Genomic DNA, 19,915 nt, shown 5'->3' with positions numbered 1-19,915 from the left:
TTATCGTGAGGTAAACATGATCAGCATACAATCGCATGACTCCCATCGGGGTTGAATCGTAACCTCGAATCGAACGAGAGCGCAACCACCTTCTGCTGCATGTATCGACCGATCCGTTCCTCGGTGTGTCGTATGTTCTAGTTCCTGTTCGTCCTAGTTCTCCTCGCTTTGGCGATCGTTTCTTTCGAGTTCTTGGGTGCGTTACGGTAGTGTGCAAGGTTTGTAAGGTCTGCTGATAACAGCAGGGCTTCTCGTGGTATACTGGTGTAACTATAAAACGACCCCTCCTAAAAGGTCAACAGAATGGCTTCCACGATGCAGTTGGAGTTTTCACAGGCCATGTCCGACTTTAAGAACATGTTCCCGGACATGGATAGGGACGTTATTGAGGCGGTGCTACGTGCCAACCAGGGTGCCGTAGATGCCACTATCGATCAGTTGCTGGCCATGAGCACGGACAATCAGGTAAGGCGGTTTCCCATCTCCACTACCCCAGCTGGCTGATGTAATTGGTTTAATTTTAGAACGAAAAGCTGCGTCATGAGCTGGAAACTGACGGTAGTGGTCCGAGGCCGGGTGTCGCCATTAATCAATCCACCGATCGCCCGCTGCTCGATCTGTCCAGCGATGTGCCGGGCGCTGGATCGGAACGATTCCTCAGCACTTCCCCGAACGCGACCGCCAGCTCAATCGTTGCGCAACAGTTGGGCGCGTCGCCAAAAATACGCAAACCACCTGCCGGTAGTGCGACCGGAAGCGCCACCAACAGTCCCCGCGCACACGCCGGACAGCAAGCGACACAGCAGCTACGCAACGATACGACACTGGGCGAAAGATCGGCCGGATTCGCTTCCACCACGGCCACCATGAACCGTCGCTGGAATCCACCGCTCGTTGGGCCACTGCCGTCGACTTTTTTGCGGCTCGGTGGAACGGCCGGCGGTACGATCGGGCCGGACGGTACGTACCGCAGCACCGAGTTCGATCTTGGTGACGAACAGTTCGCGATGATGCTGCAAAACGAAGAGTTTATGGCGGAGCTGCGATGGAACCAGGAGTTTCTGTCCGCGCTGGAGAAGGACCATCAAGGTAAGGTGCAGGATGATGCCGCGTTCAAGGAACGGTTGCGCCACATGGGTAAGGTGTCGCGCAAAAAGTTCGCCCAGCTGGCGCGTGTCTTTACGTGGCAGCGCGGCGGCAACAAGAAGGCTAGTGCCGTACGGCATCCGGACTCGTTGTTGCTGCAGGAGGAGCACAGCGACGATGAGGCGGAACCGAAGCGGGTTGCATCGGGCAAAAAGTAGAACGAGCTCGTGCGTAGCCACACCGTTACGCCCGGGTTGCGCTAAGCTTAACATATATGTAGGAGTAGGTTTAAGAAGACACAGCTAGAGGCGTTCGATGTGCTACCGTTTTTTCTGTGGAATCACCTTGGAGAACCTCCTAACTGGAAGGTGTACGCGCAACATTAGCAATCGATTTTAGAGTTTAAATTTTTAATTCTTACCTTGTAGTCCGTGTACGTGCGGTAGTGCGTACGCGCTAACTTCTCTGAACTAGGCAATGAAGAGACTGTGTGTTTTCCCCCGAATCTCCCCTCCATTTCTCTTTCAAACATCGCTCCCTTCCCGGTGGTTCTTTTGAAAGGAACCTGAAAAACAAGAAGGAAAACCTTCTTCTACAAGGTTGTAGTGTACCTTTCCTTCCTTCCGGTACTATCGCCACCTAACGATACTGGCATGCATAGGATACGAACAGATGAATGAATGAGACTGGGCGAGCATTTTGCACGCATGCTGATAGGTAACAAAAGAAACAAACCGCGAGTGATAGTGGTGATGGTGATAATCCGATGAGCTCTAAGGAGGAACAAAAAAGTCCAATCAACTCCCGTCTTTGAGCTTCCCATCCTTCCCGCTGCGCTAGTTTCCTGCCTTTTGTTTGTCCCCGTTTGTGACGACGGTTCCTGTTTTCCCAATCAGATCTGATATATTTATTTGTACATAGTATGTAAGTTTGTTTGACGCTTTGTTATTGCCATATTATGTGCGATCTGAGTTGCAATTAGTGTTTATGAAAGAATATTTATTTTACCGACTTAAAAACGCGTATACATTTGATCGTTAATTATGGACGGATTTAAATTAGTTTAATGTGTGTTATTTTGTTTCCTACACATGCTGCCTCATACGCACGCCATCAATGTTAGCAAGAAAAGAATGTCATTTATTTGTTCCTTTTAGTTCCCTAGTTAAAGCAAAACAAACAAAAAAAACGAAACAAACGCAACTTTGTTAGCTTGCGACGAGGTTGGGCAAACACCATCAAATAATAAGATAAATGCAGAACAAAAACATTACAAGTGAAGGAAACTATAAGAAAAGAATAACGAAACATTTACATACACATATTTAAATTTAAAAAAATATATATACACATATATACATAGATGGAAGAAAGTAGGGTAAACATAAAACAAGACAGAGAGAGAGAGGAAAGGGCAATGAAGTAATAGAACAGAAGAACGAACCGAATTACATTGCGAATGTAACCATGGTGTACTAGTCATACTGTTACGATCGACAGATCATAAAGAAGTTAAAACATGGATAGGAATTCGTTCTCTCCCTCGCTCTGTCCCATCGAACGATATGCCACCAAACAGACTTCACCGATGGTCTATGAAGGATGTAGAGCAACGCATACATTTCACCGCAAACGATAGTGCAAAAATGATACTAAACAACCAAAACCTAAAGCAAAAGCGATATAAATAGCTAATGTGCAACATACCTAAGCACTGGGGGGTCACAGGTCAACACAATTAAGGGAGAGGGCAATGCATTTGATTTTAATTTTTTGCATGTGATTTTCCGTTTGCATTTGCATATACTTATATTAGCGTGGAAGACGGTGACGGTGTCTGGTGTTCATTGCTGGGAGAAGACGTCGGAAGGCAAGGTTCCGATTGTTACGAAAAAAAAACCAACAACACACTCAAGCAATCTCAATGATAGAATCTAATGCAATTGATATGCGCAATTCCTGTACACGCAACTTGAAACCAAATTTAACCTTAAGTTTGTGTAGTTTTATAAGCATCGTGAGGTTACCAATTGGGTTGCAATTTCAACTTTGGTTTCTTTAGCCAGTAATCGTTTTACTTGTTTATGACTATGAACGACCTTAGGGATACCTAGCATTAATTTATGTTTGTAATAATTAAAAACGAACGTTTTGCTTATGAGATTCATTCGGAAATTTTACCCTGTGAACCTTTTAACTCGATTGGAATAGTAAAAACTTGTGTAAATTCCACATTACTTACTCGCTTGCGACGATGCTGCAACCGTTTCGCGGTCTTGGGCTACTAGACTGTAAATCCATTATTTCGATCTTTCTGGAGGATGCTTCAGACGCTATCACACCATTTAAATTTCGGCCTACCACGTCTCTTTTTTCCATGGGAACGACCGGCTGGGTCGTCTGGTGTCATTTTAATGAAATGAACAGCCTCCCTGACAGTGTAAGTCAGCAGTCTAGCACCTCTTCTCAGCATCAATTCTGTTGCCGGTGCTGACCTTTCACATAAGAGAGGTGAATGTTGAACAGCTTCAATCGAGCGATCACCTATCTGCAGCTATTGCGTTTGTCTGAATCTGTTAGCAGAGCCGCTAGTGGTATAACCATCAAGAAAATTAAGATTTTTTTCAGAAATTCAGCATTATTTGTCCATTTTTAATAAACGTTAGGTTCTGTCCTATATAACCATGCTTTTTAAATTGCTTCTATGATCGCTTCGCGTATGATCCGCTTCCATTTGTTGATCTTCCCAAAATTCCTACAGTTGTTTTTTCATCTTTCCCTTAAACTTTGCCAATTATTTGCTCTATATTATCCTTCCTCTGTTAGCATCAAATTTTATTCTATCCCTTGTTAATTTTCCTGATCGTAACACATCTAATTCGCGCGTAACCTGTCGCTTTGTATAACCAGTTTTCATCAAACTATATCCGCTTAATAGAAACAATAGAAACAGAACTAAAAAATTAAATAAATCCCTGACACGGTTAACACACTAAAGAACAAGTTGGGAATAAAAACAAACAAACAAACAAAAGCCACAAATGCATTAGTAAATGCATCGAAACAAAGTAGCGATGCACTACTAATAAGAAACAAGTTCAAGCCAAATTGAACAACGTTAAATCCCAACACCTTACTTTAGCTTGTCTCTTTTGGTTGTGGTAAAGAACGGTGCATATTCGGAAGGTTAAAGGGGAAGAATTCTGCATCAAAGCCATTAAAGCGAGCATCCAGCTTTGCATTTCCTCAAAACAGAAGTGAGTGAGCGTTTGCGAGGATAACGAAGATGTTTACCGAATTGTGAGGAACGAAACAAAAAAAAAAACGTTAGAAAGTAGAAACAACAAACTTTCCCCAAAAAACCCATCGTCACAACTAGCGGCTAGAATGTAACAATCTCCAAGTGGAAGTTAGAAGAAAAAAAGTATCCGGAGGGCGGATGAAGAATCTCGTGCAAACAAGGGAAGGGAGCTGAAAGATGGAAGCGAAGTCAACCGTTGTGGGAGAAGATGATAAAACAAAACGGAAACAAATACATGTTACGATTATTTTAATCACCAACCAAACATGCGACTGTAGTAAAATGCTTGTACCTTTCCTTGCGTTTATTCCGTTTGCATGCAGTTGAGTCGATTTGTTTTAAATCGTTCAACGGTTCAACATTGTGTTACCCGAAGGTCAAACAAACGAAACACGAAGAAACATCCGAACGGCAGGCAGCAGCAGCAGCACCGTCGATGTGCGTGCCAATCACTGCCGTCCTTCTTTTATGATGATACCGTCTCACCGCCTTACCAGTGCGCTTCCAGCATATCGACCACACGTTTGACGATGTTCGAATGGCTGGCGTACAGTTTCACCTCCTCGCCGACATCCATCCAGCGTACCTTCGCCGCATCGTCGCCCGCATGCAGCGGGAACCGCCCGACGACCGAACCTGACTCATCGTGAAAGTTCACCGCGACCGTCTCCATCCAGGCGCAATCCGTGTTGCGCGGATCGTCCACGTACCCTTTGTAAATCTCGGTACCGGCCGCAAAGAACTGTTCCACCTCGTTCGCCATCTCACCGGCATCGTTATCCATCGTTTCCTCGAGAAATTCGCGCCTCAGCGTAGCACTAACCTTCTCGCCCGGATCCACCATACCGCCCGGGATGGCCCACTCGCCACAATCCGTCCGCTCGATCGCACACATCTGCAGGATGCGCTTGCCGCTGTCCGGGTGCACCGCCGGTTGGCCAGCTTCATCAAGCTTCCAGCGCGTCACGACCGGATCGGCCGCATGGTTCGGACCCCAGCGACCGAGTATACCGCGGCCCCGGATACCCGTACGCCCGAACGGATTCAACGGGCAGCTGTCCCGTATCTCGTACGTCCCAACAAAGCTTACCCGGTTGACCTTCCCGTCCAGCTCGTTCCAATTCGGTTTGAACGAGGCGTTATCTGAAAGACAGAAGAACATGGACGGTAACAGTGCCTTACCTTGCCTTTGACCTTGACCCAACCCAGAACCAAAACACTCACCGGCATCTAGATCGGCCCACTCTTTGCCCTGCAGTACGGGCGATTCGTGAAACGGTGGCTGATAGTCGGAGTACGTTTGCGTCCAGAAGACGGACTCATCCGGTACGGGATACCGTCGCACGTCACTCTGCGGGTACACGTTGTTCCGGCAGCGCGAATGTTTGAAGATTCCCGGTATGATTCGTGCCATGGTTTCGACCGTTTCGTCCACAGCGGCACCGGACGGACCAGCGCCAGCGACTGCCGATAGCAATCTGCACGCTGTCTGCCGGAGTGCCATCGTCGACATCGGTGTTCGGATCGGTTGATTAGGTTGCGGGTCCGTTACATAACCCCGCGGCACTGGTGTCGGAATCAATAGGAAAATAAATAACACACCAATGCCAGGCAACTTGCAAACGCTGGCAGCACCAGCCACGAAACCTTTTTCCGAAGGATAACTTTATTCCGTGTTGATGAGTACGATTTATGACGCGCCTTCTGGTTTGCACCCGCCGTACCGGTGCCGTACTGCTGCTGTTGCTGTTTGTTTACGTTGCTTTCCGCGATGGAAGCGTAGTCGAACCCACGTGTGAGGCAACGAGCGAGCGTTGTGCTGTCCTGCTCTCGCAACAACGGTGAAGGGCTATGGATTGTTTACAAACAGTTCCATCTCACGCACACTATCTCAACAGCATTGTAGGCAATTGAACGGACATAGTAATGAACATGGCAATAATTAATTTTTCTATTTAACTTAAATAAATTAAAACTAAGTAAAACTGTTAGTTCTATCACTATCACTAGTTCTATATCAATTTGATTTTTGATTTGATGATAAGAATCACCTGAAAATTAATTCTCAATCGAAAGTAGAAAGTAGACAACCCTTATTTTAAAATGACCGTTGACATGCCCTTCATATTGTTTTTTTTTCGAGTGGAGCACTATCCTGTATGTACTGAGGAGTTTATTACTCCTCATATTTAAGGGCAAATTCACTCCTTCTCGGCTTTCGACTACTAGATTCATATGCCTCGTTGACATGGCTTCGTTGGCTCTCGGCTTTAAACCACCCCAAACTTCCTTTTGACATTAAAACCACAGGGGTTTTAGAGATTTTTCTTTATCTAAATTTGGTATCTGCTCCATGTTTACGCCAAACTTATCCCAACTTAAAGGACTTGCAAACTGTTGTAGAATAATAAATGTGTTCATAAACCATCTTAACTCATGCGAAAATCAGTGCAAATCGATTTGTAAACATTCGAAGCCGGTTTGTAAACATGCCACCAGTTACAAAAATAGTTTAACCGAATTCGCACACGCTGCGCTACTTTTAAAATCGATTTGAATGTCAACGTTTACTGCTGTGGTGGTGGAGGTGGTCCATATGTTTCGGATTCGCCCAACCCACCGCCCCAACCGACAAAAACCGGTCAACTGCACTGTGGCGGAGAGACGGCTCGCAGCATGAATGCATTCAGATAACGAACTTTTCGGGTCGTGTCGTCGTTCGATGACCAGCACGGAAACGACGGCACCGAAAATGTCAAACGTGGAAAGATCGTTGTGCGTTTCTGGGTATCTGTTTCAAGGTTGCTTAACCGGAGCATCGCACTGTTCCACAACAGTTTGGCAAATGCGTCAAAGACCCTCAGTAGTCACATGGCGCGCTGATATCAGTCTGATTTTGGGATCTCATTTCGAGATCTTTACATGCAATGCTTGTCACAGATAACATTTTATCATTGTACGATGCAAATAGAGGTATCCGTTCCATTCGTTTGTCTTTAGTTACAATGCAACCGTTACAATTGTTAGGCATCGGAGCAATAGTGCTCTGCAGCTTGGGAGCCTTGGTGGACGGAGCAACGGAATGTCCAACAAGTGAGCAGATCGGCTACGGCAAATACGTACTGTTGTGGAACTTTACACTCGGTTTTCTCACCATCAGGACCCTATCGTGTGGTGTGTTACTTGGCAAGCTGGTCCAACTATCGTGAAGGCAGCGGATCGTTCAACATTTCGTACATAGTCCCGGATCACTGTACGCACCTGGTGTACACGTTTGCCGGATTGAACATTGGCGGTGGAATCGACTCACTTGACTACTACAACGACATCAACGTGAACAGTGAGTTGGTAACGGTGTTGTTGGGGAATTAACGGCTAACGTCGTTACTGTTTTTTTTACGCCAGAGGGCTATTCGAAGATAGTGGCCCTGAAAGAGGAGAATCCATGCCTGAAGGTACTGCTTGCGATCGGTGGATGGAACGAGGGTTCGGAAAAGTACTCGCTGGTAAGCGTTATCAAAGTACCAGGAAACACTAACCACTCATGGAGATAACGTTTGTACTTTGGTTGTTGTTCTGTTTCGTTACTGATTCGGCAAGATGGCGGAACGTGAGTCATCTCGGGAGGCATTTGCCGACCAAACGCTACGCTACTTAGTACACTATGGATTCGACGGGTTGGACATTGACTGGGAGTATCCCACGATGGTACGTGAGATGAAGATTACTTCCTTTTTTTTGTGACAAAATGTTCTTCCTCTTTTCGTTTCGTTAGCGTGGCGGAATACCGGAAGATCGCGAGAACTTTCTGCTGCTCGTGCAAGCACTGAGAAACAAGTTTGCTCCACGCAAAAAGCTTCTGACGGCGGCCATCAGTGCCTCGAAGGAGATCCTCCAGAGTGGTTACGATCTGCCGAAGTTGTGCGAAGAGCTCGACTTCATCAACCTGATGACGTACGACTACGCCATTGCGGCGAAAGCCGCTCTGGATGCTCCACTCTACGGTGACTCGTCAACGGGAGAGACGATTGTAGGAAGATCGTGCATGATGGTGGATCAAGCATGTCAGAACTAACGAGATGTATCTTTACTTCTGTCCAGGACACAACGATCGCGTACGTCGGCAAAAGTGGCTGCTCGATGAAGAAATTCTCGCTGGGCATCACAACCCACGCCAAAACGTACACGGTGGTGCCGAGTCGTCTGATGGCACCGGGTATAAAGGCGGTTGGCCCAGGCCAGCCGGGACCCTTCACACGCAGTGCCGGCTCGCTGGGTTACAACGAGGTGTGCGAGATGCTGAAACCGAACGGTACCGCACCGGCGGTTCCGTGGGTTGTCAAATCGATGGCCCAGAATGCCGTCAAGTACGCGTACCGTGACGATCAGTGGCTAACGTTCGACGGTATCGAAACGATCGCTACGAAGGTGAAGTACGCCATGGACAAAAAGCTCGGTGGAATCATGTTCTGGACGATCGATACGGACGACTTTCAGGGGGATTGTCATAACGAGGCATATCCGCTGCTGCAAACCGCCCTGCGCACGCTGGGCTACGTGAAGAAATAGTGAGCCTGAGACTAGCTCTGCCTAAAATGGTGCACAATAAATGTTGACTTTATGAATGAAAGATAGAAAGGAATATGGAAACTTATCTGCAAAAGCTATTAACCACTTTTGGACACCGTACGTTAGGTAAGCTCCGTTTACTCTCTTGCAATCGCAAAACAGTATCGAGCAGGATTGGCTTTAAAGCGGCTAACGAATTCGGACGTATTTGCTGATTAAATACAAGCGTTGCGTCTAGAGTCACGCTGTGGTAGGCAACCTGTAATATATCAACTCAAACCGAGTTGCTTATGTTTGGGCAACGGTTGGCAGAGCTCTCATACCAAGGCAAGGGATCCATTTTTCTTTAACTTCTGTTTAGTTAGCGAACCCCGGCTGGGCATCCAAATCGGGGAACCGGCTAAATCCGGCGTTGGGGGAATGGATCCTTTATTTGCATACGAAGTTCTTGACTCGATGGTTCAGTTCAGCATGGGAGACCGGTTTTCCTATACTATTCAAATAGAATCCATCCGATGGTAAACAGAGCGGTCTTAAAATAATCTCGATTGATATTTTACTTTCGGCTGCAAAGCGAAAGGGCGGCCTGTGTGGCAAACTCTGTCCAACGCCAGGGTGGTTAATTTTAATCCAAACTATAAAACCATTGCCCCCAATTATGTTCCAAAATTTAAATTTATTACTACAACTTTTTTTTCTTGTAACAAAAGCTCCAAACACTAGCCTAAGATCCTGTTCGCTCTGATGATGATGGCCAACGCCCCGAAAAGTGTCTCCCATTCCAGTTTGTTCTGCCGCAAAAAAAAGCTTTTTCTTTGCCTCTTTTCTTCCTGGCCTGCTTCGATCTTTCGATCCACCGATGAGGCCACAGATTCGCTTTCATTTGCGATCCATCCCACATCGCGGTTTTTGGCGTGATCGATGGGATTATGTAAACTCCGCTGAGCGAGCCAGATGGGAAGAAGCCCGGCACGGAAAGCCGGTTTTCGCTAACCCGCGGCGCTCAGAATAAACTCTATAAAAATGAACCGTCCAGTATCGGTGCATCATTAGTTACTGGTTCGATTCGGTCCGTGGTGGATCTTCGTTCGGGAGCTTTCGTTGCTGTTTGATCGTTTGAATCGTAAGATTGACCGGCGTGTCGTGATAGCGATGGTACTGTTTCGCCGCTGCTTCCCTCTGTCCGTGCTGGTGCTGGTTGCACTGTGTGCGATGCTCGTAATGGCCGATACCAACACCAAAGACGCCAGTGCGGAAACTAGCGACAAAGCTCAACCCAAATCGGTACGATCCAATGCACGGCCCCTGCGTACGGCTCGAGCTTCCTCGGGGGCACAGCAGAGAAGTACGGTACAGCATCCAGCCGCTGGCCATCAGAGAAGTACAGCGCCAGCCACAGCAACACCAGCACCGGCAGCAGCTACCACAACACCGATCCCGGAACGCATTTACGAACAGCAGGTGCTTGTGGTGAAGGGCAACCCAACGGAGGAGAAACTGAACGAAGAGATCCGGAAGGCGATCCGCGCACTGCTGGGGCCGGAACAGAGCGATCAGGTGCAGATCCGTGAGCTGAAGAGTGAGGAAGAGCTGCGCCGAATCGCGCCCGGTGCACGTCCAGTCGGTGTGCGGCTCGTGCCGTAGCGGCTCACCGCAAGGAGCAGGGAAGATCTCATACAGTGGCGCTAATTTTACGATCATTTCAATGATGTGGAAACATTGCACAGTATCAACACCTACACCTCATTAAATTATGTAAAGTTTCGCTTATACCGCGGTCCATACATTAAGCAGCAGGTATTAACAATAAAAAGGTAACGAAAAAACAGTCAACCCAAGGTTTTTACTGATCAGAAACAGACACTTTGGCATGTTGGTTTAGTTCTAAAGCAATTAAATCGTTATTACTTCCGATGTAAATATTGGATCTTTCGTCTTGGAATCAATTCTCGTTTGCACACTGGAAGTTGTAGGAAGCAGAAGATGAATGTAGCAAGCAAGGGATGTCCAAACGCAATACTACCACCGTTCAGCATCATTGCACGTCCTGTGATCCAATAGTTTGTGCTATCTGTGCTATCAGACGCTCCATAAACTGCCCCGTTTGCTAATGAAAGATAAATAGGTGAACATTCGTCGAGTGTTCTCGAGCAACAAAGCGCAAGCGAATGGTTCTAGCAATGAAGTTCCTTTTTAATCTCCAAGGAACTTAATCCTTCTGGGGCGAGGAACATTGCTTGCCGAAGGAGAACGTGCTGCTGTGCAAGCTTTCCAGCCAGCACAGAAAAAAAGAGAAAACATCTCACGAGAAAGGCAATAAAATATACATACCAAGCATTCGAAGCCCAACCAGTGACCGGTAAGGGGGGAGCTGATAAGAAATTACGGTCCCCGGCAAATCATACAGGCCATCGCACTCGGTACATTCGTGTACCTTGCACTCGCCGTTTGGTACGATTACTTTCGATTTACTTTGCAAACTAAAGCACGATATCGCAAACTCCAAAGGCGTTGGTGTAACCGGGTGTGTAAGGTAAAAAAGTTGACCATCGGAAGGCTAAAACACCCTGAAGGGCCAGTGACTGTGAAACCCACTTGCAACCACTAGCAACACAAAGAAACCATGGTCCAAACTATTCATGGCATCGTGTATCCGGTGGTCCGTCTCTTCCCATCTACATTCCATCCAGAACATCTCCAACACGGAGGGCAAGCTCGTTGGTTGGCCCCTGTTTAAACGAATTTGGAAGAAAAAAACGCTAAAAGTGGAAAGAAAAATCGTAACCGGATGCAATGATAAAACGTGGGTAGACGAAGACGTACCGGTAGTGGACAGTGCTTTTCATTCAACTGCAGACTTTTGGTGCAGTAAAGATGGATGAATGACGTTAACGGTGATTTGCTTTGCTCATCGGTGAACTTTTCGTACCAGGCAACTTAATGCTTTATTGGGTTCAGTGTGCTGGTTCAGTTATTACTTATTATAGAAACATTCTTAGAAAATCTTATTATTTAAAAATTGATTTTCTAGAATAGTAACCACAAATAGTATATAGCAGACGATTTGGATATTATCCAATAGATGGCGCTGTTAGCCAAAACTTATATTTAAAGCAGATTTCCATTTATTATCCATCCAATATTTAAAAAAGCTATTCTAGAATAGTAACCACATTTAGTATATTGTTGTGGCTTGGAACGTTATGCAACAGATAGCACTGAGAGCCAAAACTTCTAATTAAAACAGGTTTTCATGCCAATTTCTATAGCTTAATACTTATAAAAGCTTTTCTAGAATAGTAAGCTCAATTAGTATATGGTTGATGATTTGGATTTTATACAACAGATGGCGCTTTTAGTCAAAAATTTTATATAAAGCAGGTTTCCATGCCCTTTGCAAACCTTTATACTTATACAAGCTACTCTAAAATAGTAACCATAATTAGTATACTGTTGATGCTTTGCATTTTACACAACAGAGGACGCTGTTAACCAAACCTTCAATGTAAAGCAGGTTTTCATGTCCTTTCTATACTTTTATACTTAAAATTACTTTTCTAGAATAGTAACCACAGTTAGTACATTGTTTATGATTGGAAATTTATGCAACAGATGACGCTTTTAACCAAAACTTTTATGTACAGCAGCTTTTCGCTTCTAGCCAATTGAGTTAGACGAACTAATTTTGAAACATGGTAAAATACTCATATTGCTACTGACCACACCATCTTGCCATTTCGATTCGCCAACCGTATACCCTCTACCGTCCGCACGATGACCGCAAAGTGATGCTACGCTCGAACAAACTAGCAACTGAACTTCAAATTGATCGCTGACGTACTATAACATGATTAGACGCCTGACGCTTCCGGGGCGACCAGAACCATCTGGGCCCGAGATTCGAGAACGTCCCTCGAATGCCCGACCGGAAGATTGTACAAGATAGTTGAAATTGCATCTCAACAACGGAATGAGCAATAACAACTCATCAACAGGGAACATCTTCCTTTCCTGCTTTGCAGAACTTTTGCAGAATTTGATTTTGAAGTGAGCGTTATTGCGCGTCCGAAGCTGTGGACCACCCGGTGGGTGGGTGGGTTTATGGGTGAGAAACAACCACTGCCCAAACATTGCCGAACCGAACAATGGCGGAACGTGTTGGGTGTTGGGTGCCGGATAGGAGAAAAAGTTTGAATGGAAACTTTTATTTATTTTCCGTTTCTCACGAAGCCACGAAACAAGTGGGCGCCTCTTCCTGTTGATATCGCCCGAGATGCCCTCTGCATCGATTGCTTTCTTGTTTGCAGGGATGTGTCGGGCCTGCCTTGTCTTTGTGTGTTTGGCGTGTTTTGTGCCGAGGGATTTCCACTTCCTTCCGTTTCAACCGCTGGCACATCCGTGTGCAGTCACTTCCGTTTCCAGTTTGTGTTCGGGACTCGGCGCGATGCACGGGAGGCGTTTGATTGCGGAATTCTAAACCAGACCGATACACGATTCAATTTGAAGCGTGTCAGTTAGAAAAGAGTGCACGTAGCACCATCGCCATCGTGTTGGGTAGTGCTGGAAACGATTGAACGTCCCGCCGCACCTTTCACATCAGTGCTCCATTTTTCGAAAACGGGAAAGCATCAAGGTTATTTGGTCGGCGGCCTTTCCGTGTCTGTGCCACACACTTGTTCGACTTACACTGTACACACATTTCAATTTAAGGTACAGCGTTTCTTGCACACTGAAGTTTTGAAGACTAGCGCGTTCCGAATTCCGCAGCATAATGTAGAAATTATTTCACCTTATTTCGAGCGTTGCCCGTTGCATACCACGCGGCTAACAGCTGCGTCTTCCGGGGGCGTTTGGTTCAAGTATGGACACGACGGAATAAGGCACTCCTTTATGGCAACCCTTCAAGGCACGGGAAACCACAGAGCAGCGAAAGAAAACTTGCATGAAATATGGGTTTTGTGGGCATTTGTTTCCCAGCGCCCTAGTCTAGCTTTTGGTGTCTAGTACGCAGATGGCAGCTGCTACACAACCAGACAAGTGCTTACTTTACATGCTTGACTTTAAACAAAAACGGTCCCATTTTTTTCCGCCCAATCGACCCTACGCAAAGCGTAGGACTATGATTATTTACCATCGTTTCGTCTCGACTATCATCCGTAAGCTCGCCTCGCCGTTCACCTTATCCGACACGTGCCCCGGGAACAGTTTTCGTGGTGAGGAAGGAAACGAATTGAGTTATAAATTTTTGCCCACCACACTTTTCCCACCATTTTCCGACCCGGTTTAAGGGGGGGGGGGGGGGGGGAGGAGTGTGGGTATAAGTTATGATAAACATACTTTTGCACGATCGTGCAAAAGCAACGCGTTCCCGCGGGAGTTGTACTCCATTTTGGGGCCGCTGCCGCTGCGCATCTCTCTACTGGACCACTTCCCTTCCAGCTGGAAACTTGCAACGGAATGCAGAAAGTTTAAGTAACAAAAGAGTTCCTTCATACAGCAGTAGCATTCTCGGGATTTTTCTTTCCCCCCAAAAAAAAATGACTTCTTAGAAAATTCCGGCACGGCCATGGCACGTTTCTCCTCTTTCCTGCCTTTCTTTGCGTCTTCCCTTTGCGATGCCTGCGAGGAACAGCAACAGGTATTGGACACGTTCCAGTAGTGGCACCGGTAAGGATTACGAATATTCCCTGGCAGTTTTCTTTTTTGTTTTCGCCTTTTGTCCAATTTCATATCGTGTGTTGCGTTAGAAATGGAACAAAAAAATAACAAAAAAAAACAATGTGCCCCCTTGCAGATCGTTGATTCAAAAACTTTTTCACAAACTTACGCGCTGGTTGCCTGTTGAGAGGAATGTATCGTAACAGTCAAGTCAAGGGCTATCTCCTACCGATCCTTGTTGTTGTTGAAGTTCGAGCGAGGCGGAGAGTGGAGAAATTTGTAGCGATATTTATGAACCGCCCAGCAAACAGACGGTGGACATGCAGTCAACCAGATAAGCGATAATGTGAAAAGCGCTCCAATTTACTGTAAAACAGGACCTAACGTAGCGTGAAATTGATTTATCGGGTCGGGATTTCTTTCTCCCTTCATTCCAGCAGCAGACTTCAAATCAATTCATTCTCCGGTATCCGGTACGATTATTTAATCAGTTGTTGCTCTGGTGATGGATTGTAAACGTAGACAGCTTTCGCAACGTTACGATATTTGATCAAGCGATCATTATTCTGAATCAAGCGTTTTAAAAGAATACTAAAATAATAGAAAGAAAGACGATATTCATTCATCGTTTGTACGTCTCAATTCCATTAGTACTCCCTTAGTCTCCCGTTTGATTGAACCGCTGGCGCCATCTGTGAGTGACGGTAGCGACCTCTGTGAGAATTCCTCGATACAGAACGTAATCTTTGTTGTTCCCAAAACAGAACGTCAACAGAAGAGAACGTTTATTTTCCAAAACTCTTTTTGCAATCTCCTCTCAATGCTTCTCTAAACATCTCTTCCGAGCATTGATTTCTCCTCAATTTGCCAAGGGAAAACACAAACCCGGAACTCACTGGAAGTTTATTTTTCTCCTGCACACTTCCAAAATAAATCCTGTGCAATATGACAACAAAGGAACTCGTACCAGAGAAACTGGTCAGTAACAATCGGTACTTTCTTTGTTGAAATTATACAGAAAACACTGCGAAATGTGTCGATCGTTTTGATGTTTGAAATTGAAACGTGTAAAAAATAGTGTCTTTTTAAAGCGAAAAGATTAAACTAGTTTAACTAACTATGTGGACATTTCCATTTTTCATGCCTCTTTAGTATTATTCTACGGCGTTTTGTTGATTGAAATCATTTTCATGAAACATCTTTCACATTAGTGTTTAAGTTAAAATCCACAATATCTCTCATCAACTAAGCGCATTAGTAGCAACACTGTGTATAGATTTGAATGTTGCCTTTCCAGATAACACTTCTCCTGGTATGAAAATCCAATGATGGGCCAACACGTATCACTAGCCAACCACCTTGCCTTTACCGTGTCGATCACTAAAACTTCTCAGCAGCTTACGCCTTCCTGCGGTTACTACTTCTTCGCACCGGATTAGTGTTGAGCAAGTGCGGTTTGTCTGGGTTGGCTCAGAAAGTAAGGAAGCGTTCCGGTTTTATCCTGGGTCTTTCATCAATTAAACGAATGGTCGCCGGTTACATGATGGTTGATTGTGGGCTCTCGTGAAGATTAGAACAGATATTGTGGTGCGTACGGGAAACGGGAAACGGTAAGTCAACGGTATCGGTTTGTGGTTTCGACTTTGTTGCGCCACAGGGGTTGAAAGTTTGTTTCTTTGTCCCCCGGTAGCAAACTCTGCTTGCAAGTCAAACAAAGGATTTGCTTATGGAAATTTAATCAAATTCTTCGCTCCGTACCAAGAAGCCACAGAGCTTCTGGTTATATTTGTTTAATTCCTCATGAAGGTAAACAGGAGAAAGAAAGTCTCATTACAGCTATCGATTAGCTTTCAATAAGCGCACTCATTCGTCAAGCATCATCTACAGCCATCATTACTCTTGCTTCGAGCAATTCATCTCCCACAGCAACGTCAGCTGACTCGTGAATTTGCTCACTCATGTCTACAACGCCGGCAATAGTCGACATCGGGGGAGGGTTTGGGGTTAGCGTAAAGCGTAATAAATTAGCATGAGCTTTAACGCGAAATCAAGCGCGAAAGAAGCGAACGAAAACACATTCAGGAGCAGCACTACATGAAGCAGTGCCGACTAGATGGAGCAACACGAAACGTGCACTCCATGTGGCGGCGACTAAGCGAATCATTCGCATGGATTGGCGAAGCAAAATGAAGAGCCACTACCGACGGCAAAATGGTGAAAACCCCTGTAACGAAATCCGTGATGATTGCGCATTGTTCGTTCGTGCGGTGATGGTTTGGGCCGACCGTCCGTAGTCAGGCATGTCGGTCCAAGTGTGGGGTCCAGAGAGAGAGAAAGAGAGAGAAAGAGCAAAAAAACACACAACAACCTGCTATACACGTGGCTATACACGTGCCCACTACTGGGCATCCTTGTACGGTGATGCTTGTCTCGAAGGAATTGGCCAAGACGCAGAAGAATCGAACTTTGTGCGGAAGGGCAAAGCTACACCATCGAGAACGATGACAGCGAGACGACGTGATCCTTTTTTTTGTTGCTTTGGCCTTTCCGTTTTGGAAATGCTTCGAGGGGATTTTTTTTTGCCAAGCCGTTGCAACCTCCGATATCTCGAACGACACACAACCATCCGCCATGCTGTTCCGGTGTTCGATTACTCGGTGCGTTTTGTGCGCCTGTGTTTATTTTGCCCTCCGGGGGGCATCCGTTGAAAGGTTTGTTTTACTGCTACTACCGCACACAAGAGTAATGAAAAATCTTCAACAAATTGTTTCTTGTGCCAACCAGCGGAACTTTCGTCCGTTCGGGCGGGCATTGAAATTTGCGACAGTGGTTGGTTCTGGCATAGTTTTAAATTCCACTCTTTGCGCTTTCCTTTAGCTACTTTCCACCACCATTGAAGCGCTTCACGAACATTTACACCGAGGGACATAAAGATGCGGAATAAAACATCCTGCCCGAGTTGCGCCGATGATATCCAGCCCCCCTCTTTGGCATGTGACCTACCATTCTATGTGACCGGTTCGCGTAACCGGAATTAGCCGGATATTTGTTTGCCTTGATATCCGGGCGCTCTGTCTCACGGTGCAACGAAACATGCGGCCGTCGCCGCCCGTTGGTTCAATGTTAGCTCACATTCGTTGGCTCCCATTGGCGGGGCGAGAACAGCGTGGCACGTGGAAAAGTTTTCCGGTCCTCCGGTCTGCGTCCGGTACAATGTATCCTTCTTCTCCGGTGACATTATGACTTTTGCTTTGACTACGGTGCCGTCCTTGTGCGATGTAACTCCCCATCCGCCCACAACCCCCGATGCTGGTGCAATTTGTGGACCCATTCACAGTGACACTAATAAAGCGCCACCGTGGGCGAAAGCGTTCGTCGACGCAGCGAAAATGCTTCTGATTGCGAGAAAGATAGAGGGAAATAAATCGTGGTTTTTCTCTTCTTCCATTGAAGATTGAAATTACCTATATCAAACAAGCGCCCATTCATGTGTGACAATGAAAGTAAACATGCACGCAGGAATGATATTTACACTGCGGCGTACAGTTTTCCTCTCATTAAACATTAAAAACAAACCTTTCATCTTTCGACGATTTTAATGGATGTGTTCGGTATCGGGGTTTGTGGTAGAAAGCAAACATGAGCGTGAAGAAAAATGCTTCACCGGGCACTATGGAACGACAGCGGACCTCAATTTCCTGAAAGTGCAATCGGTTCATTTCTTCAAAACTGGTCTGGTTGTACCTCAAAAAAATGTATTTTTACACGAGGAATATTTTTGTGAATTTATAAATAATTATTATACAGTGGAGCGTCGATCCGGGTGTCTGATTATCCGTGCTGCTCGGAAATTATTGTTTCAAAGGAAAATTCACATATTCCGGGCAACACCGTTGACGGAAAATTTGAAAAACCTAATTGTTTATGATAAATTAAGCTTAAATTCTTAAAGAAAACAGCTACAACTTCTTTTGCAATAATAAAACACACTGGAAAAATAAATTTTACTCTTAAAAAGACCTACCTATGACATGTTATACGCTAATTGTATCTTAAATAGCATATGTGTGTGATAATCGGCGCTCCATTGTATTTTCATCCAAGTCCAATCATTATCAAGTACAGGCAGCGCCCGAGATACGCGGACCTCGGAATTCTATAATCCAGGAAAGATCCACGTATGTCGAATCCTGATGCAAAATCGTTTATACTCCAATGTTTCATAGTTGACTTCTTTCTCTGCACTTTATATATTCATGCCTTTACGTAAGAAAACGTTACATAAACGTAACATAAATTAAAAACAAATGTTTTAAACGATAAAGGAAGGTATTTTCTACCAATTTTTCATTTATTTAGTTGAATTTTGCGCTATAAATCAACTCAGCTATCAAATTTCCAAAAACCGCATACAGGCAGTCTCCGAGACACGCTTTTATAGCGGACCGCTACAATTAGGGAAAAATCCACGTATCTCGATTTTCCGCGTAAGTCGAATCCAGATGCAGGAACATTTACACTTTAAAGTTAAATAGTTAACGACTTTTTCAAAAAATTGATTAAAAACAAATAAAAACAAGTTTTTTTTTAGTTTAGTTCAACAATTAAATAAGTTTAATATGACAAAGGAAAGCATAAATTTTTCACCTTTTACTAAAATTTTGCGTCAACTGTCACTTTTTCAATAACCACGTTTCATCGAATCTGCATATTAAAGGAAAGGAAGTATTTCGATACGGCCAGGCCGTTCTAACGAAAAAAAAAGGAACCGAGTATCACGGGGACTGTCTGTATCTGCTATTTTTTTCATAAACGGGAACCACCATTTGACCACCTTTTACCCATCGTGTGCAAGGCGAAACCCAAAGCAACTCGCGAAAGAAGTAAAACCATTTGCCGAGGTAAACCATAAGAAAGCAATCCGTGTACCGTGCAGCGGCGGTGGAAAGGCGTAATGAATTGTGCAAACTGCAAACGAAGCAAACGAAATGAAAGCGTAGAATAACTAACCGTTCCCGGCAGCACGGTGCACGGGAACTCGGGAGATGCGGGAAATGTGTCTGGTGCACGCGTACGCGCCTGTTGGCTTTTTCACGTCCGCCTGCAGTTAGCAAAACCCGAAAGGAAAGCAAACGGACGACGTGAAGAAATTCAATTTTCATTTCGTTGCGTTTCGTTTCCCTGCGACCATTTGCCCAGGTTATTTGTGCCCGGCATACCTTCCCTTTTGGGGGTGGTTCGGTTCTGATCCTTTTTTTTGGTTGGGAAGGAAAAAGAACCTTCGCTATGGTTGATTTCTTG

General features: G+C 45.3%; 3 protein-coding genes across 3 annotated transcripts; 2 read left to right on the top strand and 1 right to left on the bottom strand.

The window, feature by feature from the left end:
• Positions 1 to 243: 243 nt before the first annotated feature.
• LOC128302457 (CUE domain-containing protein 1) lies at positions 244 to 4,487 on the top strand. Its single transcript, XM_053039284.1, has 2 exons — positions 244 to 465; positions 525 to 4,487. Exons 1-2 carry the CDS (start codon positions 304 to 306, stop codon positions 1,302 to 1,304), a joined length of 942 nt encoding a protein of 313 aa, XP_052895244.1. The 5' UTR covers positions 244 to 303; the 3' UTR covers positions 1,305 to 4,487.
• A 97-nt stretch (positions 4,488 to 4,584) lies between these two features.
• LOC128302456 (ADP-ribose pyrophosphatase, mitochondrial) lies at positions 4,585 to 6,122 on the bottom strand. The gene is made up of 2 exons (XM_053039283.1): positions 5,612 to 6,122; positions 4,585 to 5,530 (listed from the first exon to the last, which is right to left on the bottom strand). The coding sequence occupies exons 1-2, from the start codon at positions 5,898 to 5,900 to the stop codon at positions 4,878 to 4,880; spliced, it is 942 nt and encodes a 313-aa protein (XP_052895243.1). The 5' UTR covers positions 5,901 to 6,122; the 3' UTR covers positions 4,585 to 4,877.
• A 1,270-nt stretch (positions 6,123 to 7,392) lies between these two features.
• LOC128303662 (probable chitinase 2) lies at positions 7,393 to 8,956 on the top strand. The gene is made up of 6 exons (XM_053040703.1): positions 7,393 to 7,480; positions 7,548 to 7,727; positions 7,793 to 7,893; positions 7,988 to 8,095; positions 8,163 to 8,417; positions 8,489 to 8,956. The coding sequence occupies exons 1-6, from the start codon at positions 7,393 to 7,395 to the stop codon at positions 8,954 to 8,956; spliced, it is 1,200 nt and encodes a 399-aa protein (XP_052896663.1).
• Positions 8,957 to 19,915: the final 10,959 nt, after the last annotated feature.

Source organism: Anopheles moucheti, chromosome 3 (assembly GCF_943734755.1).
Source record: "Anopheles moucheti chromosome 3, idAnoMoucSN_F20_07, whole genome shotgun sequence".
Taxonomy (NCBI): Eukaryota; Metazoa; Arthropoda; class Insecta; order Diptera; family Culicidae; genus Anopheles; species Anopheles moucheti.
This window is presented reverse-complemented; position numbering and strand designations above follow the sequence as displayed.